At 51.8% G+C, this 27,999-nt stretch overlaps 1 protein-coding gene across 6 annotated transcripts in view; it reads right to left on the bottom strand.

The window, feature by feature from the left end:
• The window catches only part of LOC144735870 (phosphatidylinositol-binding clathrin assembly protein-like), a 65,091-nt gene that overhangs the window by 22,075 nt on the left and 15,017 nt on the right, over nt 1–27,999 (bottom strand). For 5 of the 6 annotated variants that reach the window (XM_078618431.1, XM_078618436.1, XM_078618430.1 and 2 more), the window contains exons 2-13: nt 24,436–24,578; nt 23,071–23,146; nt 19,454–19,556; nt 12,541–12,634; nt 9,545–9,656; nt 8,488–8,594; nt 7,974–8,015; nt 6,572–6,660; nt 5,624–5,750; nt 4,369–4,553; nt 3,835–3,926; nt 517–591 (exon numbers count right to left, since the gene is read on the bottom strand). In XM_078618431.1, coding sequence (XP_078474557.1) covers nt 517–591; nt 3,835–3,926; nt 4,369–4,553; nt 5,624–5,750; nt 6,572–6,660; nt 7,974–8,015; nt 8,488–8,594; nt 9,545–9,656; nt 12,541–12,634; nt 19,454–19,556; nt 23,071–23,146; nt 24,436–24,578 — 1,245 coding nt within the window. The remainder of the gene's footprint in view (nt 1–516; nt 592–3,834; nt 3,927–4,368; nt 4,554–5,623; nt 5,751–6,571; nt 6,661–7,973; nt 8,016–8,487; nt 8,595–9,544; nt 9,657–12,540; nt 12,635–19,453; nt 19,557–23,070; nt 23,147–24,435; nt 24,579–27,999) is intronic. The other variant, XM_078618434.1, reaches the window with a different exon arrangement.

Raw genomic sequence — 27,999 nt, 5'->3', positions numbered from 1 at the left:
GGGGTGAGAGAGTGGCAGACACAGGGTATAGGAGGAAGAGAGAAAGAGTATTTTCAGGCGGAAGAGAGAGGGAGGGAGAGACAGAGAGACGAAAACAAGGCAGAGGAGAGCAACACGTGAGTGCAAGTCCTGGAACAAAAGTCAAGTCAGACATGAAGAGAGCTACAGGGTGTGAACAGAGCTATGGACAAGGAGCGCAGCATGCACCAGATGCATATCAGGGTCGTGCACTGACCAAGGCTCAACGGGGCAGCCCCGATAATCTGCCCCGTGACTTTCCAGCATGCCAGCGTGGTGGTTGCGGGGGCCCACTGCGTGAATGCCCGGGGAGGATCATTCACGGAGAAGACAGTGCCAACACACGACGCACCCGCTCGCCCACTTGCCCGCCCGCAAAAACCGCGGTGGGGTTTAGTTCTAAACCGCGCTCTCTCGTGCGTTCGCCCGGGACGAGCTTCCGTTCCGATCGCATGCCGTGCGGTGAAATCGAGCCGTGTGTCGTGCGCTGCCACCCACCATCGTACGAGTAAAGGCTAATGGAAGTGGGAAAGTCTTCGGGCCTAGCGGTGCGAAACGGCGACCCGAACACGTCTTCCCACAGAGAGCACGCAGCAGCGGAGAGAGCAAGTGAGGAGGAGGGGGGGGGGGCGGGGGCGAGGCACACACAGGGGACACGCGAGTCAACATGAAGAGGTGGCACCCCCCCCCCCCCCCTGGGGGTGCCGCACTGTCATTGCTCACGACGATGTCAACTTTCACAACGAGGGTCGTCGCGCGATGCCAGCTCCGCGGAGATGTGCATCCGCGTCGTGAACTTTCGCTGCGGCGGTTTTCTCTTTTCCGCTCTGCTGCGCTTTTCGCTTTTGAATGGAGCTTACTTAACTTAACATGTATTCAGCAGCAGCAGCTATAAACTAAACGACTGAACTAGTTTTAATTTCACTCAACGTTGCGCTCTGAAATCCTGTAACGCTTCATGTGCATTTTCTGCCAACCGTACAATGAGGAAATAATTAAATAACTCGCAGAACTTGCTATGACAATGATGAGATCACGCAACCACCACGTCATCAATTACTCGCGGCAAACCGTTTTGCAAAGCACTCGTTAAACAAGCACGGGCAATATATTTAGAACTTCGCCTACTGTGTGTGTGCGTGTTGTCATTTCATTTAGAGTTATTTGGTAAATAATATAATAAAATTAACACGATATGACGATGCTTTGGCTCGTCTCGTGCGGTGCGCTGTCGCATTGTCGCCGTATCGTGGCAGCCCTGGGCTTGTCAGGGATCATCTTTTTGGCATACTGCAAATTAAAAAATTAAATGACAAATCATGACATTACAAAACGCTGTGAAGCGGATACGATACGATCGTGTTTCTTACAGTAGCGGCATGTTGTGGCAACTCTGCAAATCGGAATATTTATAGTGTAGGAATCCAATGAGCTTTTTCACACATGTCCAGTAGGGGGGCGGGTAAGAATGCCACAACAACAAACAATACAAAAACACGACAGGAAAGGTAAACAAATCACCCAAACGCATCCAAATAAAAAATAAACCATTCCCATCCTACCAGGCAAAGCCCAGAGGTATTCACTTATTTTTCAGAAGAAACCTGGCCACAGATGAGAGTATTCTTAGGTTTTTTCGGTAAAGTCACGTAGGTAAAACATCAAAATTAATGAAGATAAAATAAAATAAAAACAAAAATCACGACGTTTCGGAGGCAACACGAGTCTCCGTCATCAGGTGGGACCGTCACAGCCAGATGAGCTGCATCAAGATGAGAGCTCAACAAAGTGGCCAATCATTTGGACATTTAGAGCACCAAAATAATGTCCCGAGCATGCTGCACTGCGGCACAATCATCCACATTCACGGCACCGCTGCCGCCCATTGGATCATGGATGAAGGTTAATCATCATCATCATCAGCATCGTCGTCACGATCCATGGGCAGAGAGCCCCGGAGGTAGACCCACTGCACATGTCGTCATTTGTTGTTTCCACTTTTCTCTTCTGTCTTGTAGTGCCAATATGCTCAAGCAGTGCTTCCCAGTAAGAACCGGTCTAGAGGTGGACGGTGGTTCAGAGAACGCTGAAATTCCACCGCTGGGAGATCCTGGGGATGAATCTCGGTTTCGGCCGTCCGTGATTAAGCCGGGTTCTCAAGTGCGGCAAGTTGATGGTCTCTCACCCTGGTCACCAATGACTGCACGCGTAATTTTAGCTCTGATCAACATGCTACGGGCATTAAACCGTGCGATGCTCGTGTGGATCGCGAGGTCTGTTGAAGTGAAGCTCAGAAGTAGTTATGTAAAGTCATCTTCCCAAACCGATCTCTGGCAGGGCAATGATGCACTGCTCGCGGCACAGTATTGAACGGAAAAGTCCTTCGTTTACCAAAACGCCAAGAGCACAGCTGGAAAGTAATTGGGGAATAAAGCAAAATATAAATCAGAAAAAAGGCTTGGACTGATGGCAGGCCTGCACTGGTGCACCATCATCAGCCTACCCTGGACACGCTTGCCATCTCAAGGGATCATCCAGGCGAAATATATAGAATTGGTGGAGTCGCTGCCCCCGCAAGCCAATTAAGTTTGAAAGAGTGGGTCGATATTGATTGATTGATAATTGAAAATCATCACACTTGCACGATGCATCCACGTTCCAATCACCAACAAATCCACCTCTCCCCCCCCCCCCCTGTAGCTTTCGGGGTCGTACCCGAAAAGTCCCCCTCGAGGAAGTCATTTCGTGCCGAACAACACGCGGTGCAACCCGAAAAAAACATCGGCGAGATTTTTACACGGGAGGGGGGGGGGGAGAGCACATCCGTGCACACCGACATGGCGGTAAATAGTCATCCTCAACCGACAGCAAAGAGCCACCACCAACACGGAGCAGCAGCAAGCCACCGACACGCTCCGCACGCGAGTGTCGTAATAAGCCTCGGCGCGACGACGCTCCCCGTCAGAGCGCCGAGACAGGATACGATGGAGCGGCGGACCCACTTTCCGTTTCTTAAAGCGCGCGTTAGGGAACTACGCGCGGGTCCATGACGACGTTCAAACTTGTTCGTCCGCGAGAGTCGGCGGGGCCTGGGTCGGACGCGTGGATGGCTCGAAGGGACGATGGCCAACCGTCACGATGAACCAACGGAGCAACGGCCAAAGAGGGAACGGAGATGGAGTGATGAATTCTAGATTTTAAGCTTTCGTGACTGCAAGGATTCATACTCTTAGTTCTTTCGGTAAAGTCACGTAGGTAAAAAATGAAATTAAAATTAATAAAAATAAAACAATAAAATCACGACCTTGATGCAGCAACTCTGGCTGTGACGGTCCCACCTGATGACGGAGACTTGTGTTGCCTCCGAAACGTCGTGATTTTTATTGTTTTATTTTTATTAATTTTTATTTCATTTTTTACCTACGTGACTTTACCGAAAGAACTAAGAGTACGCTCAGCACTTCTTCTAAATTAGCATAATCACATCAAGCACTGGTTAAACAAGCTCACATGACAGCGTTGAGGCAACCCAGGCTTGAATCTTCACTCCATATTTTCAGGAAAGCTGCAGCTGCTGCTGCTAGGCTGGCTTGCCTAAGGCATCACAAGGCGTAAGGCACTAACACACTAACACACCAGTTAGAATCAAGTGTACGTCTCTATCTATCGTGATCCTATTGTTCATGACCGTTTAGACACGGCCATTTTGCAGACCACCAAAACGCGTTGGCGGCCGTGACCGACAACGATTTCCGCGAGGAGCCGCGTTGCGCAACTGTGCCGGCTGAAATTAAGTGCTGGGCTTGCAACCCTCACCTGTCCAGGGGCTGGGCGCTCCGGGAGGGACCCCTGTGCCCTGCACACCTCCCCCAAAGTTCGGCTGCAGCCCGAAGAGATCGCTGGAGCCTCTGCGCAGAGACAAAGACAAAGATCCCACCCCCCCCCCCCCCGTGGAGCCTTTAACAGACTGTTTGGTGCAAGTGCCACGCCCCGGCCGCCTCCGTCTCCCCCGTGGCGATGATTACACATTGCACCAGGCACTCAGTTGAGGCCGAGTCGACCTAGCGAAGGCCGAGGACGCGTTCACATGTTCGTTACTGGTGATGGGAACCGTGAGCGGGAATCAAACCCAGGCCGCTGGGTTTTTACAGCGCAGCACACTAACTGCTGCACTACCGCACACAAAATGAGTGGCATAGATAGACCAAGTGACGACATGTTAGAGACAAAGACGGAGCTAATTCCGCAACACTCTCGACCTCGGTCCGAAGGCATAAAAATTTAATTGATTTAAAACGATTGAATCGTCGCGTCGTCACGCCGCCCGTCGGCGTGCCCCCCACCGCGCACCCCGTCTGCGTGGAGGGCGGCGTGGAGGAGAAGAGGTCGGTAGAGGGCGGCGCCGTGTTGCTGCGCACGGGCGTGGAGTTGGGCGACGTTCCGCTCGACGCTGGAGAGCTCTGCTTGCCACTGCCGCCGCCACCGCCGCCACCGCCGCCGCCACCACCACCGCCACCACCCAGCTCCCGCAAGCGCTGCTCCTAGGGGGGCCGAGCACATGCAATACCGACGCACGCGCACCGACAGACACATACGAGCGCGCACGCACGGACAGACACAACCACGCGCACACGCACGCACGCACACACGCACACACACCACGGCTCCGCTTACAAAGGGGCAGCAAAGGATGCTGCACGATGACCACAAACGGCTCGCTCGCGAGACCGGAACGCGACGTTCGACTTCCAGCGCACAGCATCGTCATGCGTGCGACCCCTCTACAAATGTGTCCATTTCAAGCACAAAGGACATCCCAACGAGGATGGAGCGACGAGATCGGCACAAAAGGCTATACGGAATCATTTTGGGGGGCCTTCATCTAGCAGTAAGCTGATGAAGATGATGTTGATGAATAAAATCTCATAACTGGTCTCAGAGTACCAAAGACAGAAGGAGATTTGACACAACCGGTGGAACTGCAAATTAACCAACTCTCATTGTCTGTGCATTCCCTGCAACCGCATTGTCCACACCTGAGAAAGCAGTAGCACAAGAACGACATTAAACAGCATGTTCAGGGTTATAAAGAACGATAATAGGTTTCAATTGTGCAGCACACGAGTAGTGTTTCTACTGTAAGCAACTGTTGCATATAACATCAGTTGCAAAGACGTTGAGATTCAGCGATTGGGTTGTGCAACTGATCGCCAAGGTGTCGATTCAGCTCCAGTTTCGAGTTTATTTTGTTTAACCGGGTGAGAACTCGAGACGCTGGGACGGGTTCTTAATCGCAAAGGTGACCCTGAATCACCACAAATGGCAACAATGAAAGCAAATAGAAACCAAAGCAAACACAACGAAATGAAAATCATAGCAACAAAAAAAACACAACCACGTTAACAGAAGAAATTGAAGAAATTCACAAACAGAAATCAATATTAAATACATTTCCTGTGAACAAAAGCCGGCTCTTGAACAAATTACTTGAAAAAAAAAAATTTAATCTTCGGTTACAGAAACCGTCGAGACAGATTTGCGATGCAATCGACGCAGACGCTGGCGGAAAATGCCGACAACTCTCGCGGCGTCCGGCACACGGCACCTTGAGGGCGTTGAGCCGCGCCTGCTCCTCGTCCAACGCCGCCCGCCTTTCCTGCTCGTCCACGCGGCTCAGCGACATCCCCGTGGTGGACAACGCCGACACGGCCGTCGACAGGCTCGTGCTGCGGCTGCAAAGAGTCACACGCGCACAAGACGAAGATCCCCCGCGTAGGCTTGACAGACTGTTGGGGCAAGTGCTGTTAGCGAGCACCAATGAAGGCCGATAATGGTACCACAAGGGCGGTTGCTGATGTTTACATACCGCACCAGGTACTCATTGAATGCTGAGTCGACCTAGGGAAGGTCCAGGACCTTTCGGTTTATTTTATTTTATTATTTTATTATGTTTTATTTTTATTATTTTATTACTTCCCTTCTACGTGACTTTACCGAAAGAACCAAGAAGATGAGTCCAGGACCTTGTTTTATAATATTCGTCAACGATGTTGGCTGTGAGCAGGAATCGAACTCGGATGGCCGGGTTAGCGACGCAGGTCGCAATCCATCACAATACTCTCTAAACATACACGTACAAAGACCCCCAACCCCCCGTTATAGCCTTGAACAGACTGTTGGGGCAAGTGCTGCTAGCGAGTAGCAGCTGTGAAGGCCGGCATGGCGCACGAGGGTCTTCATCTCCCCAGTGGCGATGTTTACACACCGCAAACTCCGGTCATCCTCACAGCAGCGGCTTTTGGCTGGCCATCGAACAAAGACGGTCACTGCATCGCACGCTTTTTCAGAGGGGCCGTCTGGAACGATCTTCCGTTCCGATATTAGAAGGCCACTGGGAGCCACGCACCTTTAAATCATCTAGATTGAAAACAAATTTCTTTCCCCCCGGACCTCCGATTAGCACGGTATGGCTACGTATGGCACGGAAGAAGTTCAACATACGTACACACGTACAAGGGTCACGGACGGCGTGCAAACGCACGCATGCACACACCTGCTGGCGGTCATAGGTGCGTCCTTGGTCTTCTTTCCCTCGAGCGAGGCCAGGTGTTGCTCCAGGGCGTCCAGGAGGCTGCTGGGAGCCTGCACGACGGACGGACGGATGGACAGACGAGTTGGTGTGGGCGCGAGAGAGGTCAACGCACCATCGCACGTAAAGCCGCTGCGGCGTCACGCAAACAAAGGTCGGGAGGTCGCAATCCCGATCCGGACGGGGCCGTGGCGTTGTTTAGTTTAAGTTTGTTGAGCCAGCTGGACGTGACTGGGTAAAAACTTACCCCACTTTTCACCCAGGAAACTGGAGAGCACAGACGTTGGCGTTTCTAACCCAACATTAAACCTAACGGTGACATATTTCAGAATCGCAGTTAAGAGACACACACATATATATTATGTTAAAAATAAGTGTTTTAAAAAAGGAGCAGGGTCTTTCGCTCCAGCCGAACTCTCAATTGACTTAACAAGAATTTGCCTTGAGAGGGTGCTTGCTGAAATGTCGCAGCAACCTCGGAAACATCCCATCTCATCGCAAGCATTCCCTTCACCCTGCTGCCATCGAGCCAAGGGGACAACCCAGGGGCAGCTGTCCCCGTGTGCAGTCCGCCAGTAGGGAGCGCGACGCCGCGATGAGTCCTCCCAATTAACCCTCTCCTGTTCTGAGGCGTCTGCAAGTTTGCAGGGTTGGAGTGGGAGGGGGGGGGGGTTCCCGCTCACCGCCGAATCTCTGAACGCGCAAGCGGCTCGGCATTAATTTTACTTGGAGAGGCACAGCGCCGCTGTTTTTAAATGCGTTGTACTCGCCGCAGGGAACCGTAGCGACACGACCGCACCCTACGACAGCGGGCGCCAAGCTGTGCCGCACGCCCTCCCGCGTGGCCTTGTGGGATCCTCGGCACCGATAAAGTTATTTAATTTTTTCTTCCGATCCCGTTGCGATGACGAACACGTCCGTCATCACAACGGGAAAGGGTTAACAAGTAACTGTGCACGTGGGGAGGAAGCTTACAAACAAACATGTAACCCTTTCACTCTCTCTTCTCCAGTGGGCATTTATTCTTAAGAGCATTCATTCGGGCATTCAGGCAATCCCCCCTACCCCCCCCTGTTTCTTCTTCTACAGGGGTATCAGAGCAGTTTTAGACAGGTGAGTCCCATTGCATTGTAATCCGTAATGTGCTTGTGGTGGTGTCAACCCCCTTTCATATCCTCCGTGTACCCGAATCGTCTTGTTCACAAAATACTTTTGGAAAAAAAAAAGTTACTGCGGACACAAATCTATCAAGCTGAGACCGTGACGCCGGCACACACATGGCCTACTCTTTCTTGAACAGCGCCAGAGGATCTTTAACGTCCAATGGGGATGCAGAGGATGTGACACACGCGGAGTCGTTCGTTACCTGCGTTAGGTCGGGGATGTCGCCCTTGTCGATGCCGACGCACTGCAACGACACGAAGCGCAACGGGCGTTACTCGGCTCGTGTGCATGTGTGTGTGTACCCACACACGCAGATGTGTGTGTGTGTACCCACACACGCAGATGTGTGTGTGTGTACCCACACACGCAGATGTGTGTGTGTGTGTACCCACACACGCAGGTGTGTGTGTGTGTACCCACACACGCAGATGTGTGTGTGTGTACCCACACACGCAGATGCGTGTACCCACACACGCAGATGCGTGTACCCACACACGCAGATGCGTGTACCCACACACGCAGATGTGTGTGTATGCACACGCATATTTGCGTGTGTGCGTGCTGCTCTACAAACCCGGCGGCCAGGGTTCGATTCCCCGCTCATGGCCAACACCAGTGACGATTATCTGAACAGGTCCTCGGCCTCTCCGAGGTCAACTAGGCCTCAAATGATGCACATGTGCATCTGTGCGTGCGTGCGTACGTGCGGACCTCACCTCGGCAACCTTGAGGAACTCTGAGACGCGTGTCATGCGCGTGAGGAATTTCTTGTACAGGTCCAGCGCCTCTTTACAATTCTTCTTGTTCATCTCAAAGTACTTCTCTGCAGAGCCACAACCGCAGAGACAACCACCACCGCCCACCGCAACAACCCGCGTAAGCCTGGACACAACGCTGGGCCAGTTGCTGTTGACGAGAGCCTATTCAGGTACAGTAAAACACACGCACTTACGAACCAGCTTTCATTCATTTTTTTATTACTTACATCGACTTAAAACGCGAACTCTCACTGACAAATCTGGCTGTCGCCTGATGATGCCGGTTGTTATTACTGGAGAAACGTCGTGTTCGGATTGTAAATGTTGTGGATTTGCTCTCCAACACACCGGTGTGCTGTACTAGTAACGAATTGGACACGTTCTGTTTACGTGACAAACCTGACTGATTGGCTGTGTCGGGTGGTGACAGCTTTAACAACACATTTATATTTATGCGATCTAAACCAAAAAAACAAACCTATATTATGGATGATATTTGTCGGGAAAGCCTGCGTGTTAAACGGGCAAATTGAACAGCGGCACTATTTTGATCGGCTGAGCAACCCTCCGAGAGATGTTAAGGAGTCAGCCTTGTCCTAGGAGCGAGGGTTTGTGCGCGTGTGGGCATTTAAATACAGAAGATTACTGTGTTCTGACTTACGAAGGGGTACCAGGAACGAACTGAGTGCGCAAGTCGAAGACTGTCTGTACACGGATTTTTGCACAGCGTTGGTGTACGGTGCTTTTTTTTCTGGAAGTCTTTGCAGTATTTTCCTGGATTTTTCTGTTTGCGCATAGTCACTTCGAGATATTTTCTTGTTCATATTTTAGATTTTTTGTTTGTTGCGGTTGCACCAGATTTAAGAGCCGAATGGCTCACAGGGCTATACCAAATAAATTAAACTGAAAACTGAAAGGGCAAGCTTTGCCCTCAAGTCTTTTCGTGCAGCGCAGCCCCAGAACGTCGACGGGAGACGAAAGGAAGGAATGGACGGAGGGGGGGGCGTGTGCGCACCGAGGAGGTTGATGATGCCGTCGTTGTAGCAGGCGAAGAGACGGATGAGGTCCTTGAAGAGCAGCATGAAGGCCGAGTTGATGACCCCGTTCGTCAGGTCGTTGGGCGTCACCTGTGCGCACACGTGACCACAAGAGGGAGGGCGGGGGGGGCGGGGGGGGGGGGTCAGGTCTCGGTAGGCCAGACTCGCGCTCCGTCGTGATGGCCACGCGCAAAGCCAACTCAGCGGCCCAGCGACGGACCTGGGCCGTTCCCGGATCGACGGCCACGGCCTGGGTCCGCTCGGCCTTCATCGCTCTGTCCCAGCCACTCCTCGGTGGCCAGAGGGAAACAATCTTTATGGAAAATCAAGTTCAAGTTTATTTTGTTTATCCAGCAGAGAACTCGGGTAGGCGGGATCAGTGTAATTTTCAAGAATGACCTGGGGCATTTGTCTTGCCAGTAGAGGTTTTGACGATGGCTATGTATAATAAGCCCCTATTAAGCAATTAGCGGGCAGTTTAAAAATTTGGCAGTTTACCTCCCTCGTGAGGCTGTTCCAGCCTTATAATAGGTGCTCGCCAACAATACTTGGTCCAACAGACTGTGTAGATGACACGGGGCATCTTTGTTAATTATGGATACAGAGCACACACACACCCCCCACAGGACACAAAACACGTGAGCTAATTTTATCCGAGACAAGATCCCATTCCGACCTAGACGCACGCACGCACACGCTCCCTCCCGAGGCCACCTCTGGACTCGACGAGCATTAATTAATCACGAGGTTAGGGCCACGGCGGCTCACGGTAACCGCGGGCTGCCGCGCCTGTGGTGCTCGTAAAAGCCTCCGCGCGCACGTTAGGCATCGCAAGGTCGGTCGGCTTTCTCTCCGTCCGCTAATGGAACGGGCGTGTTGGGAACTCGCAAGGGAGTTTACAGCTCCCTGGTCTTTCCCCACCCCCCGCCAGGCGCCGGCAGTGGGGGGTGGGGTGGGTGGGGGGGTCACCGTGGCGCTACATGACGCAGCGTGCCGGCCACGCGGGGGGGTCTTAGTGCGCCGTCGATTGGCAGAACCCCGCCAAACCGCGCACGCTCGGCAAGGCAGGAATCCGAAAGCTTTACGTCGGAGAGTTAACAGAATATTTTTTTATGCTGGAGGAATCCGATGAGCTGCGAAGCTCTTTTTTACCGATGTCCAGTTATGACTCGGCCGAGCGGTGGCGCTTTAGCCTCTTGTTGCAGAGGGGGTTCACGGTTCGAGGCCACCGGCCGCCCTGGTTAATGCTGCGGGTGTATCAGCCGTAAAATACGCGGCGCAGTGGACGTTAAAGATCCCGTGGCGTTAACGAAAACCGAGTTAGCCCCACGTGTGTCGGGCATCACAACGCAAATGTGCCAAGCAAAATGTAAAAAAAAAAAATTTTAATCTACTCGCAAAATTATTTGATCATCAGAAACAAATAACAAAATCGTCCCCTTCCTGGCAGACATTGCTGTGTGCACCTCGCGATGAACAGGAACGGCTGTGGCCCTGGGGCATCCTTGTTGGCTCGACTGCAGCAAGGCAATGGAATGGTTGAGATGAGATGGGATATACGGCGCTTAGGGTTGCCGAGGCAGTTAAAGCAAACATCCTGCACATGTATGAAAAAGTAAGAATAGGTTTTGCCCTTTCTGGCAATACAGCAGGTGTTAAGATGTTCGGACACCAAATAGAAACCTTTTGCAAGGAATCACGTCTGCATGAACCACACGTACCCGTGTTAAACATGCAAACAAAACATGCTCTGATCATATATGCACTGTTCTTTAAACTGATTGGGCTACACATCAAAGGGCCCAGTCTTACCAGTGTCACCAGTTGATTGTTATTGTGATCTAACATCAAAATGGGATTTTTTGCACATTTTGGTACGCAGCATAAACAAATGATGCTGGAAGATGTAATTGTTTTTGTAGGGGGTGTTTCAATGTGCGTACAGTACATTTTAAATGTATCTTGTAATTTTATTGTTTGTTGCGGTTGCACCCGAATCAAGAGCCGAATGGCTCACAGGGTTATTCCAAATAAATGAAACCGAAACTGAAAAACTGTCAGACCAGAGAACGCGATACGGCGCACAGTACAAAGACAATGCACTACCAGGGCATTCATAGCTCTGGATGAGCAGCTACAAAATCCCACACCCTACCTCCCCCCCTACTCGCAAACTAATAATAAAGACTACACGTGGTATCTGCGCCACTCTTATCGCGCAACGCGATCACGAAGGCACAGTTGCACAGGCGGGTTTCTGAGCCCAATTATCAATTTGAAACCGGGAATCGCAACGCACGAACTAATGGCAGCTTAAATTTCGATTTAAAGCTTTGGTGACTGCAGAGATTCATCTTCTTGGTTCTTTCGGTAAAGTCACGTAGAAGGGAAATAATAAAATAATAAAAATAAAACATCATAAAATAAAATATTAAAATATAATAAACTGATTATTATGCTTTATTTTTATTATTTTATTATTTCCCTTCTACGTGACTTTACCGAAAGAACCAAGAAGATAATGGCAGCTTCATGGGCACCGGCGGTGCCGCCCCTCGTCAGAGTGAACGCCGCCGTGGCGAGATGTTAACTACCACGCCAGGTATACAACAGGAGGTCGCGGGTTCTACCCCCAACCCCGACGCCCGTAAATTTGGAGTTTGCATGTTCTGTTCCTGTGGTTGCGTAGATTTTTCTCCGAGTCTGCGTTTAGAGTATTTGGCCGCTGTAAATTTACACGTGATAAGCCGCTTCGTTGAGCTATCATTTGTGATAGCCATGTCGCTTATGAAAAAGAGCCAAATAGCTCAGTGGGCCTAAAATTTGTTTAAGTTTCTTTGTTTCTTCATATTCCTCCGAAATCCGCACGCAAAGTCGGTCGCAGCGGCGCGTGCATGAATGGCACCAACCACCACCACACAACCGCCACCACACAACCGCCACCACACAACCGCCACCACCGATGCCCACGCACCTCAAAGTCGAGCAGAGCGTCGAGCTGGCTCTGCACGATGGGCAGCGTCTTCAGCAGCTTCTCCGTGTTCATGGTCCTCATCACGCCCTCCACCCTGCACACACAAAACGGACAGCCTTTTAATAAAGACCGTTGGGGCAAGTGCTGTGTTATAGCGAGTAACACCCATCATTGGTTGGAAAGGCACACAAGGAGGGGGGAGGGGGTGGGTGGACAGTGCCATGCCCGGCCGCCTTTGTCTCCCTAGTCGTGGTGTTTACACACCTCGGCAGTTACTAATTTAAGGCCGAGTCGACCTAGGGGAGGCCCAGAACCGGTTCAGATATTAGTCACCAATGTTGGTCGCGAGCGGGAATCGAGCTCGGGTTGCCTGGTTCGTAGTGTAGCACGTCAACCACTACTTTAAAACAGGCTGTGATCGGTATTTATCTGCCACTGCCAGCATATTATAACTGCACTAACGGAGTCCGAGAATAGGGGGGGATACGGACCCCGCAGGTCTACGCAGAGCTGCCAGCTAATCGCTGTTTCACGGTCTGTCGGTCGGCCACTCCTGCAGTGAACTCAAGTCAGATATGTTCTGTAAAGATCGCAAGGCGTAAAAACATAGCGCCCTCATGAACGCGCACGAGTCGCGCTCTGATTGCGAAAAACTGTGCGCGTTACAAGTTGCCGAATTATTATTAAGTGGCACAAAACACCACAGGCAATTAAGAGAATGGTATACTTTTGACCTGGGAACACCGCTTTCAGAGTCGCCCTCAAGTCACTCCTGTTACCGCACAGGCCTCTTGCAGCAACGCATGTGACGTACGTACGGTGGTTTGGAGGTTTGAGCGCGCGCACGCGAGTAAATGCACGGTCGAGAAAAGCTGAACAGACATGGGCAAGACTAGTCGCTGGAAGGGACGATGGACGGTGGTCAAGATGCGACAGAGCGGCCGCCAGAGAGCGGAAGGCATCTAACAAGTGTACGTCCAACGAGGAGATGGAGCGATGAAAGCAGCCCGTGCGCAGGTGTCGGGTGGATTGCTGCATCGCAGAACCATGGGAGAGATGTGTGTATGTGTGTATGGTAAACTTCTTTTGCACCGAGGATAACAAACTAAACACAAAAGGCAATTTCTAACGAAATACATTTTTCAATCTACACGACTTAAAAGTGCATAGCTCCCAGTGGCCGCAAAAGCGCATCTGAAAGCGCCGTGCGATGCGCGGACCACCGTCTTTGTTCAATGGCCAGCCAAAAGCCGCTGCTGCGAGGATGACCGGAGTTCGCGTGATGATGCTTTATGCTCCTTTACGAGATCAGCGAAGTATCGTGGTTCATTTTGTGGCAAGCACTTTGTGTGTAACGAGCCCGACCTGATAACAACGTGTTCGTTCGGCAACCAGAAGTCAATGCAACTCGGCGAGCGCCGGACGGACGCGATCGGATGTTGTGGTAACCCCGCCGTGACACGTGGCAGAGAATTTTGTACGCGCTGCAGCTTGGAAACGAGATTGCGATCGCTTGGGGAGGCCTTCATCCAGCAGTGGATTGATCGATCCATGGCTGATGATAATGATGATGGATATCGTGCCAAGGCTAGTTTTGTGGCACCTCCCCCAACCCCCCCGTGGCCGGCTGGCTGTGACTCTGGCACGCTGGCCAGATTCGGCGACATCCAGTCAGCGCTGGATGTCAGAAGTGGTCACATTCCCGGTTTGGGTCACCCACTGCAGCCGGTTCACACTTGTACAAAGCACGGGCTTGATGTTCGCACGCCCCACCAAGGACTCATTTAAGGCTGAGTCGACCTAAGAGGGAGGGGGCCCAATCAAGCCGGGTACTGATATCGACGATATCATTCCCCGTGACTCGGGTCGCCAGATGTTAAAGCGGTGCGCGAGCAACTACACCACCATCTCCCGTCACACACGTACAAACTCAACCCACTCGCCCCTCGTTCATTTAGGCCAGGGGTGGGGAACGTCTGGCCCGCGAAATCATTTGGTCTGACCCTGCCAAGGCAACCGCAGGCGGGACTCGAAATTCAATAAATCTAGGAGCAAACCTGGAAAAGCAGTTGCGAGTAGCAGCAACATCATCAATACCAGCGAACATCACACGCCTCGCCAAAAAGAAGCAGTTTCAGCCATCGCATTCACTCACACACTCACTTTTTCTCACTCAGTCACACAACTGCTTTGAACCACTCACCCAGTCACTCAATAAGTTACCCACTTACACGCGCACTCACAATGGCACTCGCTCACTCACCCATTCACGCAATCTAACTCGCCTCAGTTATTCAATCACTCGGTCACTTGCTTGCTCACCCACTCAATCACTTTCTTGTTCACTCACACAAAAAGACAAAGATCCCCCATGTAGCCTTCAACAGCCTGTTGGGGCAAGGTGCTGTTAGCGAGTAGCACCTATGAAAACCTCAAAGACACACAAGGTGACAACTGGCCAGCACCACGCCCGCCCGCCTTAGTCTTCCGAGTGGCGATGTTTACACGTCACACCAGGTACTCATTTCTATGTATGTCGAACTTATTTCACATCGTATGTAGTCAATCGTGCTAATCAGAGGTGCCCTAGGGGAGGCCCAGGACCGGTATAGATAATGGTCACTGGTGCTGGTGGCCGCGAGAGGGAATCGAACTCGGGGTTCGTAGCACAGCGCGATAACCACTCCCCTGCCGCTCTCCACTCACACTACCACTACACACTCACTCGGACACACCCACCCGACAGCAACAATGCTCGCACACCGTACACCCCTCACTCGCCACACACTCTCTCTCATCATGCTGTGTCAGCCCATGCACCCACGGCCCAACCCGTTTCCGCCAAGTCCCGAGGTTCTGCCCGTGCCGGAACAAACAGCCTGAAGGCAGGCGTAGCAGCAGCAGTAGCCATGATGAGGACGACAAAACCATCACATCATCTCCCCCCACCACCCCCCCGGGTACCGAAACATGAGAAACAGTGACAACCGCCACACCGCCTCTAGCTTTGCCATCCCACTGGCAGCGATGGGCGCCGCAGTGGCGAGATGTTAACTACCTCGCCTGCTATACAGGAGGTCGTGGGCTCGATCCAGACCCCCGACGCCTGCTGCTGTATATTTGGAGGTTGCGTGTTGTCCCCGTGGTCGCGTGGATTTTTCTCCAGGTCCTCCAGTTTTTCCCTCCACGTTTAGAATCAACATCACACGTTCAGAGTTTTTGGCTGCCGGTATAAATTTCCGCGCGATACGCCGCTTCGTTGAGCTATCGTTTGTGACGGCCAGGTCGCTTCTGAAAAAAAGCTAGCTCAGTGGGCCTTACCTGGTAAACTACAATTTTTTTTTATTAAAACAGTTTAGTTGAGACCACGGGCACACACTGCTTTCAGAGCCCACTTGAGGCCAGGAGTTTTCTGCGTGTGCGTGTCAGTTCGTTTTTTTTCTTCCTCCCGTATTTTGACAGTCAAACACAAAGAGCAAACAAACACAACGCAGAAAAAAAAAAAGAGAAAGACACCGGCACAAGAAGAATGTTGTCCAAACGAGGCAGGGAGGAATGCGGCCAATAGCGCCCAGGCACGTACCCCTCTCTCTCGCTCCCTCCTTCACAAACAAGTGACGATCCACCCTGGGAGGTCAAAGATCCACCCTGGAGGTCACCACCACTTGCTCCTCTTTCCGTCCCAAATCCATTGCTTTCATTGATCTCAAAATCTATTAATGCTTTCGACAAAGCTAACGAAGGATCACCATACAAAACGTGCGTCTTCATTTCCATAAATTCAGGCCCGCAAAAATTACGCGACACAAATGATATGCAAATCGAGGTCAAGGTGGGGGTGCGGGGGGGGGCTGATGATGATGTCACTGTCGTCATCGCTTCCCCATCACCGCGTCGCGCTCAGCCTGCCCTGAGTTTCCAGCCTCTTGGGGGCCCGCTGGTCCAGCATAGATGAGGCCCCCACCCCCTTTGTGGATTTACAGCCCTGTTGTCGATCCGCTCCTCGTACGTATTTATAATATTATTTTTATGCTGAGTGTCTGCTGCTGCTGCTGCTGTGTCCTGTACAACGCTTTGGGATCCTTGATGAAAAGTACTATATCAGTGCGATTATTATTATGAGGGCCTCTCCACTTTGCTCGGGTCGTAGGGGTCATTTGACCATACTTCACCACGCTGGTCAGCGTGGGGTTTGTGCGGGCGGGGAGCAAAACTGCAGGAGTATCGAAGTACGGTAGAGCAGATTTTTTTTCTGCACCGCGCTCTCATTTGACAACGTGGCCATACATTACATAGTGCATATTAAGTATTTATTATTTAACATGCAACCGTATGTATGTTGAACTTGTTGTGCACCGCACGTAGCCAACCGTGCTAATCGGAGGTGCAGGGGGATGGACAACAACCCAAAAACAAAAAGTAGTTAGAGAGAAATGAGTTTTCAATCTAGATTTAAAGGTGCATAGCTGCAGCGGCTTCCTAACATCGGAAGGAAGAGCGTTCCAGAAGGCCGCAAAAGCACATCGTTATGGTTGGACACTGGAAGTTTCCACTTTGCTGGAGCTATTTCAACTCGGCTCTCCCTCGTTCTCTCCCCCGAATGTCAACCGCCCCTAACGTGAGATCTGGTCGTCACTCCTCCAAACACGGGCAGCGCTAAGTCAACGCCCTGTGCACTCAGGACATCATTCATCCACTCGTTCGTCACCGTAGCACCCTGAACCAAGACAGTCCTGGTAGAGCACCGCTTTCTCCGCGGCTGAACATCTTGCCAGGCGCCACGCCTGCAAGATGTTAACTACCTCGCCTGGTATGCAGCAGGTCGTGGGTTCGATCCCGACCCTGATGCCTGCTGTATATTTGGAGTTAGCGGGTTCTCCCCATGGATTTTTTTCCGGGTCCTCCGTTTATTCCCCCAACATTCAGAAACATGCGTTGAGAGTATTTGGCTGCTATAAATTTCCAAGTGATAAGCCTCTTCGTTGAGCTATCATTTGCGTCCAGGTCGCTTCTGAAAAAAGCTACAGAGCTCAGTGTGCCTTTACCGGTAAAAAAAAAAAATAGTCTAGTTTACTAGCGATCCTAGGACGGAATGTGCATTATCAATCCAAATTATTATTAATAATTTGCAATCGCATCCCCCGCTTCCCATTCTCAACAGCAACAGCTGTTGAGAATGGGAAGCGTTTACCGGCACTTCCAAGAGGCAGTTGAAGGTCGCGCTCGTGCGTCTCTCGTACGAGGAGGCGCCCCCCCCACCCCGCACGCCGAGCCTCCGTGTCACGGCCAGAAATTGTCTTCTCGCCTTGTCGAAAAAACGTGCGAGTTATACATTATTTTTGAATTATTATTATAACGGTTGCCCGGTAGCGCACAATATAACGTCCGTCTGTCCTCTGTCCGTCGCGTCCGCGTCCCCCCCCCCCCCCCAAGGGCCGCGGGGCACGTGCGCGCCTCCCGCTCCCAGCCACATCCGCACGCCCGTGATGACGGCATTTCCTCTCCGGCCGCCCGCCCGCCTGCCAAAGCGCGTGGCATTTGACCGCCACACGTTAAAGCCATTAAAATAAGACCCCCCAACAACCGCTCCCCCCCCCCCTCTGGGGGGGCAACACCGCGCGCACTGCGGAGCGGCGCCCGAGAGGAAGGGAGAGGTCATCAACAACCGCGGACTTTCAAAATGAGGCAACGCCATCGACAGGACGTCCCCGCAGCAGGCGGCCCCTCCCCCCTCCTCGTCCGCCGATGAAAAATGCTAACAGGCGGTGGATGTCAGCGAGAAGGCACGTGCGCACGCAGCGTACTTTTCATTCGCTTCGTTGTTTAAGAACCCGGGATTGAGTCCACGCGGGAAACGTCAGAAGCGCTCGCTTGCCTCGCGCGCGCGGTCTTTGAATGTACGGCCCCTCGAGTCAATCCACCGCTGGAGGAAGGCATCCCGTCACCCCCGATGCGGTGCGGGTCATGGGGGTCGTCTGACTATACTTCGCCATGCTGGTTCAACGCGGGTTGGTTGAAGTGCGAAGATAATTCTGTGCGTCGAAACGTCTCCAAGTGGGGCCGCTCTGTGTTTGTCTTGCCCGTGCACTTGAATTTGTGCCACGTTGTTGTCTTCATTTGAACCCAGGGTTCCCAGTGATTTAAATGAGGTTCCCCGTCTCGATGGGCTTTACAAACTCGAATCCGTCTAAAGACGGTCACTCAAGAGGCGCTCAAGAGGCGAGGCCGCGTCCGACGTGGAAAAGACGATGGGGTTCATGACGCTGCTGCTTGGGTCAACTCGTCGCAAGAACTGCCAAAGACAGAGCCGTGTCGTGTAGGATTGTCCATCTCGCAGCCAACCCTCGGATCGAGCTGGGTTAAGGACACGGGACCAAATCTGCCGACGATGAGCCAGAAGCACACACGTGAGAGCGTAGGAGCAATGGGTTTTGCTGCACTGGCCTCTTGGGGGACCACAACGCGGCCCTGCAGCCGCCTACGACAACCTGGCGAGCATCGTGGTCGGCCATCGGAGCGCTGTTCAGGCCCGAACACCCTTTTAAGCTTTCCGAAATGCGACAAAAATCGACCGCATTCCAGGCGATTTGGCCATAGGACTCCGTAGCGATTGCTGATAGAGGCGTAACAAAATAGTCACATTGTGGTATTGTATACAGTGATGTACCCGACTAGAGATCTAAATCTAACAGGCAGGATCCTATAAACATCAGGGTAGTTCACCAGCATTGGTTCAAGCAACCGGTCCAGAGCTTTTCTTGTGTATAACCAACACTGCTGAAAATTATGAACTCCTAGAATGCCATGTGGCTCATGGAATGTTTAAAAAAAAAACGTTTAATGTGGAGGAGACAGATATGAGATGGTGGCAGCATCCGCCTATCACCGGTAGGTGCAAGTGACGTTCACTCACCCGCGCTTTATCCGCGTGAAGTCAAAAGCCATCTGCCTGTAGGAGTAGGCCTTCTCGTTCAGGTACTTGCTGTACCTCCGGATGAACGTGGACATGTCGTAACCTGCCCGGCACCACAACAACACAGCACAGCAGAGCGTGTCCCTGTTAGCTTATGCACACATCAAAGACAAAGATACCCCCCCTTACGTCCTGTACAGGCTTAAACAAACTGTTTGGGCAAGTGCTGCTAGCGAGCACCTACTAAGGATGGTATGTGACCACATGAGGGATTGGGTGGCCAGCAATACGCGAGGCCACTTGTGCCTCTGCAGCGCCGATGTTTACACACCGCACCAGGTACTCGTTTTAAGGCCGAGTTGACCTTGGGGAGGGCCCAGGACTCGGGTCGCTTGCAACAACCGCTGCCCACGAATAAGCACACGCGTCCCTTTTCAACTTCCACGTCAAACACCAGCACACATCTACAAACACATACGCACATCAACAAGACAATAACACACACGGGAAAACAACACGCAGCACAAAAGAGACGTGCTCCGTAGACTTGCACCGCAATATGCACACGTCTGAAGCACAAAAGCGAGCCTCGATTAAATACGCGCGCCAACACGCACGTGCACACCCGCTAACACAAAACACGCGTGGCTCCCGTCGAATAACAGCACAAGCCACACGCTTGTAACACGAGGAGAGCCGCGCGCCTCTGTAAAGTGACGTGCCCCCGCGCAACGAGACACAAAACACACACGTTCCCTGGCTACGGACAGAGCAAAAGAAGTTCAACGTACATCAGAATCCTTATTTAGACTGGAGAAATCCGATGAGCTATGAAGCTCTTTTTCAGAGATGTACAGTTCGTACATACACTCACGAGCGAACACGCAGCAGCATGCATCCGCAACACACGCGTCCCCACCACGACACGCACGCACACCCACATTAACCCCACCAATGCAAAAGCGCGCGTGGCTATTCGTTTACGTGCAAATAACACGGCACAAATCGGATACAAATCCGCGTGCATTCACATCCACCACAATGTACACAGCCAATAACAAAACGCATTGTTATTCAAATTGTCCTTCGTTGTTCATCCCCCGGACCTCCGATTAGCACGCTTGGCTATGTACAGTGCGAAAGAAGTTCAACGTACATACGTATAATTGTCAACACATATGCACAACACAAAAAAAACCTACAACAATCACAGTACTTTACACACCAACACACACTCCAGCAAACAACAAAGCTCAACCGTGCGGTCCTACATTGAACGTTCACGCAAGTGCTGTTAGTGAGCACCTATTAAGGCTGGCACTGCACACAAACAGCGATGTAGCCAGCACCGTACACGGCAGTGTTTGTCTGCGTGGGGACGATGTTTACGCACCGCACCAGGCACCAATATAAGTCAGAGTAGACCTCATCAGGCACCAGCGCGCACACACACACACGTCCCACACACTTGTAGATTTGAACGGGGACAGGGAGTGGACGCCACAGATCACTGGTGGGGGAGGGGGGGTTAGTGGGGGCAGCAGAGGAGAACGAGCGACCTGCCGCCAATCAAATAATTACTTGGAGGCAGCTTTGACCCTGCAACAAGGGTCACCAAAAAATGTCTTCGTCGCTGCTTTAAACCAAACAAAAATCCAATCCAAGCTCACCGACGTCAACCGCATCTGTTTTTTATTGGCGCGTTGTCTTTTTTATTTCTTTAGTCCCCCCCCCCTCCTCGCCCACCACCCTCCCCCCTTGCCACGCAACTCGAGCCGCCCGCTAGCGGCCGCCCGATTAATAACACGACTCCGCAGAGGCGGCGGCGGCGGCGACTTGCGAGGGCGTGGTTGGCCGCACCCTCGCACCGCCGCCAAAATTGCTCGCCGGAGACGGCCCTACGCCGTCGTGCCACTTGGCCCGCCGGTCAGGCACGGCCGCCGGGCACACAGGAACAACATTGTGTCGGCCGGACTAGCGCCAGGTGTGGCGCTAACTGGCCGCACCCCCCCCCACCCACCAAGGCCGCGCGCGAATGAACTGAGCTCTGTGTGCGTGCCGCGGGTAACACCGCTGACGTGGCGTGAGCGAGCGCGGACCCCAGGGTGGACATCGACAGTCGGCGTGGAGCGTGGGCAATCGGGGTTATTCGAGTTACACGTAACCACGCTTCCCACCCGCACTGCGAGCGGCTTTAATTAAATGTTTTTCAGGTTTCAGTTTCGGTACATTTGGTTACGGGGTATTAAATTAATTTGTATTACAGTCGCTGGTTTCTCCCTCCAGACCACGTGACATCATTAAAGTTGTTTTTTTTTTACAAAATTATTTTCCACAATTATATCCCGAATACGCAATCGGTGTTATGCCACGAGCCCAAGGTATCCAATTCCAATCTTCTCTCGGACAGCAACTATTTTTGCTACCCAACGGCCCAAAGAAGTACAGAGCTACCTCTGAAATTCCTTCAAGCGACCTCTGGTGCACACATCAGGGGTGCGCGGTGGGGGCAAACACCTTCCCATCCGCCCTGCCAACGAGGTTAATGTTCGTCGCATGACAGTCATGTACAAGTTTAATTCTCAGAGCTCCAACGCAGCCCAAGGAAGTCGTTGGTGAGTGGACTGATCCCATCGACTCACTTAACTCGAGCCCCCGGTGAAATCACGGGTGGCCCCTTTGGATTCGAACGCCTTCACGATCTGACCAAATCAGTGGCATTGGAAGCCCTCCACCAGCCGACAAAGCCAAACAAACGAATGTCGTGCGGTGCACAGGCGCGTCCACACGCCAATTATTATTGCTGCGTCTCGAACACCGGTCGGTTGAAGAACGATTTTCGCAACTAATTGAAGCAACGAGATACGCGATGTGTCGTTTCAAACCCAGTCAAACATCAAAAGGACAAGCTCTGGAAAAAATACAAAGTAACAAATCCGCGGTCTGACACAAGCACACGCGTTCATCTGAAATCACTGAGCTGCCCCGCACCTCCGATTAGCGCGGTTGGCTACGTACGGTGCGAGAAAAGTTCACACGCACGCACACACATACTCGCACCTCCGATTAGCGCGGTTGGCTACGTACGGTGCGAGAGAAGTTCAACACACACACGCACACACATACTCGCACCTCCGATTAGCGCGGTTGTCTATGTACGGTGCGAGAGAAGTTCAACAAACGCACGCACGCACATACTCGCACCTCCGATTCGCACGGTTGTCTACGTACGGTGCGAGAGAAGTTCAACAAACACACGCACACACATACTCGCACCTCCGATTCGCACGGTTGGCTACGTACGGTGCGAGAAAAGTTCAACACATGCACACACACACATACTCGCACCTCCGATTAGCACGGTTGTCTACGTACGGTGCGAAAGAAGCTCAACATACATACAGGTGGGCCCCGGGCGCCACAGAACAACGGCGTGCGAGGTGGGAGACGACCCATGAGCACGGTCGGCGACGTGCGCTGCGAAAGAAGAAGTTGAAGGTGACGAAGTCCCACACGCGCGCACGGGGGGGGGGGGGGGGGGGGCGTCTTGCCCTGCCCCGCCCCCCCACCGCACGCAACGAGAACGCGGCTGCCCACCCACCCCACCGGCCCCTTACCTTGGACGCCGCTCTTGTCCACGTAGTTGGCCAGGTTGAACAGGGTGTTCCTGGAGGCCAGGTACTGGATGAAGCGCTGCACGATAAAACGGGAGCGGCCGTCACCAAGCTTGCCGCGACAATTTTTATTATTTTTTTAACGATACCCAACCTCGATCGTCAATATCGCGACCCGGCGATTATCGCGATATAAGAAAATTACAAGACGCTTTTAAACAATTGAATGGGGCCCTCTTGTTGTCCTGAGAATAGTGCAGGAGGATAAAAGGTGCAGCCCTGCAACTGCCAGCTCATGCCGCTGTTGGCAGATGGGGCTTCCACGAGAGGGGGCTCTGGAGAGCTCGATGAAAAACTACGCGATTCCTGAATGGAATCACGACCCAGAATCATGACAATTTTTAGCATTGATGTCTGGTCAATTCCAATTAAGAGTGTATGTTTTTTTTTGTAATAGCTCAGCGAGGAAAGCAGAAAAGCCTGAAGGAAACAGGGAGAGAACGTACAAACGCCGCACAGAAAGACGCACCGAGTCGGCTATCGAACCCAGGCGCTCCTTGCTGTGAGGCACAAGCGGTACACCACTGCACAACTCTGCTGCTCAAACCAAGTGACAGATGTCACTCGAGATATTTTATGCAACCGAGCACAGGTCAACGGTACGGTGGCTAGGAGATGTTAAGTACCTCGCCTGGTACAGAGGAGGTCGTGGGTTAAAACCCGACCCCTGACACCTGCTGTTTATTTGGAGTTTGCGTGTCTCTCTCTTTCCCTGTGGTTGCGTAAAATTTTCTCCGGGTCCTCTGGTTTTTCCCTATACATTTAGAATAAACATACATTTTAGATTGCTGGATATAACCACATTTATTATAACCATATTTGCAAATGTGATTCATAACTTTGAACAATGCCCGTGTATCGATATTTCAATTTTAATGTTCAATTGTATTGATGGGACTGTGTGTTGTCTTGCTGTGGTCCGAGACTGATGCTGTTGTTGTTTTGCTGCCTTGCCCAAGCCTGCATTTGTTGTGAAAAAATCAACAGGAATGTCTCCACTTTTTCAATTTGTACTTGCATACTTGACCTCATTTTATTAGTTTTTTAGTGACCTGCTCACCTTTCCCATCGGTTGTTGTATCATTGCTGTAAATTTTCCGACCCCGTGCCCCTACTGGACATCAGTGACAAAGAGCTTCATAGCTCATCAGGTTCCTCCAGTCTAGACAAAGAGTCCGATTCATTTATGATAGCCAGGTAAAAGAGAAATAGTTTCGTCTTAGTCAGTTCAAGGTACCGCGTCGAACTCGACGGAATCGCCACTTTCCCACGCAGAGGAGCCACTCGCATCCCCCCTCCCCCCCGTACCTCGTTCCCGTAGCACATGAGGTGGTGCGTGGTGACGAGCGCTTTGAACACCACCACCCAGCTGCTGTTGACGGCGCGCTCGAACAGCGTGTCGGCCAGCTGCGGGATGCTCACGTTGATCTCGTTGGTGCATGCCGTCAAGTCTGCAAAGGCGGACAAACGCACGCAGATGCACGCAGACGCACGCAGACGCACGCGCGCGGTCAGCTTCTGACAACGCGGCGCTCGTAAGTCGGTGACCCTTTTGCCGGCTCGGCCAGGGTCGCCTGCCGGAAGACGCGACGTGATATGTGCCGTCCCGTCGATACAACGTATGTGTGTACGTTTAACTTCTATACGCCACATACGTAGCCAACCGTGCTTAATCGGAGGCACGGGGGAAGGTCAACAAACTGAACACAAAAAGCAGCACAACGCGCTGCATTTCACATCTTGTTCATTACATTTCAATAATACTTGGTGTCATCTCGATTGAACACTCATTTCTTGAGAACTACTTATTGTGTTTAGTTTCTTGTCTTTACCCCGCATCACCGATCAGCACGGTTGGCTACGTACAGTGCGAAAATAAGCTCAACATACGTATGTACGAAAATGCAATTCAATGTTAAATGTTAACTTGCGTTGTGCACCCAGCACGATAAATGATTAAAGGTGCCGATGATGATCTCGGTCGTGCCGGTTCATCGCGCTAACCTCCGAACGACCCCCGCGTCGACCTTTACAAGAAGGCACGCCATAATTCTAGATTTGAAGCTTTCGTGACTGCAATAATTCATATTCTTAGGTTTTTTCGGTAAAGTCACGTAGGCACGCCATAGCCAGCTTTCACCTATTTATCATCTCTCCTCCTCCTCCTCGTCGCCGCGACGATTAACAACGCGTCCGACCGACGTCGGACAAAGATGCCGTTGGCGTCTTGACTTCAGAGTCACCCCCCACCCGGCCGGCCAATCGGAGCGCTTGCCGCTCGTGCAAAAGAAATCACTTTCAAGACGGGCGGCCGGCGACGCTTGTCGCAAACGTTAGCGGTTCAAGTCCAGGCGGCCGCCCCTGGTTAATGATGCCACGTGGATTAAACAGTGGCGTTCGGTTCAGTTTCATTTATTAGGTATAGCCCTGTGAGCCATTCGGCTCTTGAATCGGGTGCAACCGCAACAAACAAAAAACAAAAACATGAACAAGAAAACATCTTAAAGTGACTACACGCAAACAGAAAAAATCCAGGAAAAAACTGCAAAGTCTTCCAGAAAAAGCACCGTACACCAACGCTGTGCAAAAATCCCAGTGGGATGCAAGTCAAACAACAACAACTACAAGACAACTTAGATTAAATTCATCATTCTAACTCCGTACTACAACAAACAAACATGGCCAAACCAAAAAACTTTTCGAAATCACCAAAATAAAGCCATAAGCAATGTAACGGTGTGCCGTCCACAGCTTCACAATGGACATTAAAGATCACGCGACACTATTCCAAAAGGGAGTAGTAGTAGTAGGAGCAACGTGGTCAAAGCCAACGTTTAAAGCACCATTTTGCTTCAAGATAATTTTGTTTGTTAGTCTTCATTAACTTTGCCTTCACAATCTACTGTTGAGAGGACAAGTGGCTCAGAGATCAGAGGGCTGAGCCGCCACTGTTGAAGTCCTAGGTTCAAATCAGAGGTCGCAAACGGGTTTTGATTCCTTACCGGTACCCGTACCCGGCCGCACCAGGGTCGCAAACGGGTACCCGTACCCGGCCGGGTATGGGTAGCCGGATATCGGGTAGGGTACGGGTATCGGGTACCCGATTGCGACCTCTGGTTCAAATTCAGGTTTCAGCCACTGCCTACGATTCACCAGGGTTTTTCGAATTGACACAGTCGATGGAATCGGCCAGAACACCAATGACCACACACAAAAATACGCCATCGCATTATATTTGGCTCTACACTTCGCTGGCTAAATTGCAGCCATGAGAATTTAATATGTTCCTTTGGCTATCATGAGACTGAATATTACACTTTTAGCGACAGGGTCGATGGGAAAGTGCTGCCCCCCTCCTGTGTGGGCCAGAGTTAACCTGAAGGCATCTCAAGAGGGAACTCTGTGAGATCCGCTTCCATGGGCTGTTCTCTAACAGAGATGCGCTGCTCCGAGATTTTAATTAATTCTTCATCTCACGACGTCAATAGCACAACCAGGATAAAATTTGGACAAAAAATTTAAAATATAAATTTTAAAAAATAAACCGTTGTTTTAAAATCGCTTATTTTCAGTCTGTACGTGCTTCGTGTGATTTGTTTAGGTCAGTGGCTCTTTAACTTTACTGCAGCCTTGACACTAAGTTGTTGTACTTATGTGCCCGTGTTTTTGACGATTTACCTTCTAAAAAAAATCTGGCATATCTCACACCCCCAGAAAGGGCATCTCGCACCTCCTGGGGATGCGTGCACCCCAGATTAAGAGCAACTGGTTTAGGTAGACGGGCACCAGGGGACTCTGCATACACCAACAACCGAAAGCCTGAAATAGCATCAGCGACGAAGGGCTGCTGGATCGCCACGGGGACTTGCAGAGACACCGTGCAGCTGGGGCAGCTCGCAGCTCGGGGCAGCTCAAGGCTAATCGGCCGGCGGCGCCCGCGAGTCAGAGGTCGCAAACGGGTACCCGTACCCGTACCCGTACCCGGCCGTACCCGTTTGCGACCTCTGGGATGAAGCCATGTTGCAGGCGCGGGTGAGTTGATTCTAGGAACTTGAATTGTGAGAAGAGACAAGACGTTGGGAAATGAGTGACAAACGGTTACTCACCAGTGACTCACGGTCTACCCGTACCCGTACCCGGCCGCACCAGGGTCGCAAACGGGTACCCGTACCCAGCCGGGTACAGGTAGCCGGGTATCGGGTAGAGTACGGGTATCGGGTACCCACCCGGTTGCGACCTCTGCCTCGAGTGTGTGCCACCCCCCCGCTTTGCTCAGGCGGGACAAGGCATCCACGGGAAGTGCTCGAGACATAAAGCGAGACTAAAATAAATTTGAAAAACGTAACACCCGCGCACGCGTGGCGGAGGGCGGTCAAGAGCACGGGGCTCTGTTTGGCGAACGCACTCTGGCCCGGGGGGACGGCGGTGGGTGGCAGCCGCAACCTTTCATCGCGGGGCAGGCAGATGTCACGCCCGGTCACTGTGCAACAGTGTGCTGTGGTGTATGCATGCGAATTGTGTATTTGTGCCAAAGCAGCAACCATCTGCATGCCTGGAAAGAGGAGGCTCAACGGGCTTTTGCGGTGCCGTATGTACCGGAGGTGTGGGGACTTCATCGTGACAACTGGTACCAGCGATGTCAAGATTGGCTTCTGTGAAGGACGCCACTGATAAGTTTGAAGCAGTCGCAATCGAGCAACAGCGGAGTGGTTGGTGCTAACAACATCGAGCCAGGCGGCTAAAACAAAGCAAGTTAACAGTGGGGAGCATAGGTAGTGCATTTGCCAGTCATATCAGGTAACCAATAACACCTGGGTGTGTCCCGTGACCCCCTGCCAGCGATCCATCGACACATCACATGACCTGAGACGG

Source organism: Lampetra planeri, chromosome 57 (genome assembly GCF_965212315.1).
Source record: "Lampetra planeri chromosome 57, kcLamPlan1.2.h2, whole genome shotgun sequence".
Lineage (NCBI taxonomy): Eukaryota > Metazoa > Chordata > Hyperoartia > Petromyzontiformes > Petromyzontidae > Lampetra > Lampetra planeri.
Note: the sequence above shows the minus strand (reverse complement) of the source record. Positions and strands in the feature narration are given on the sequence as shown.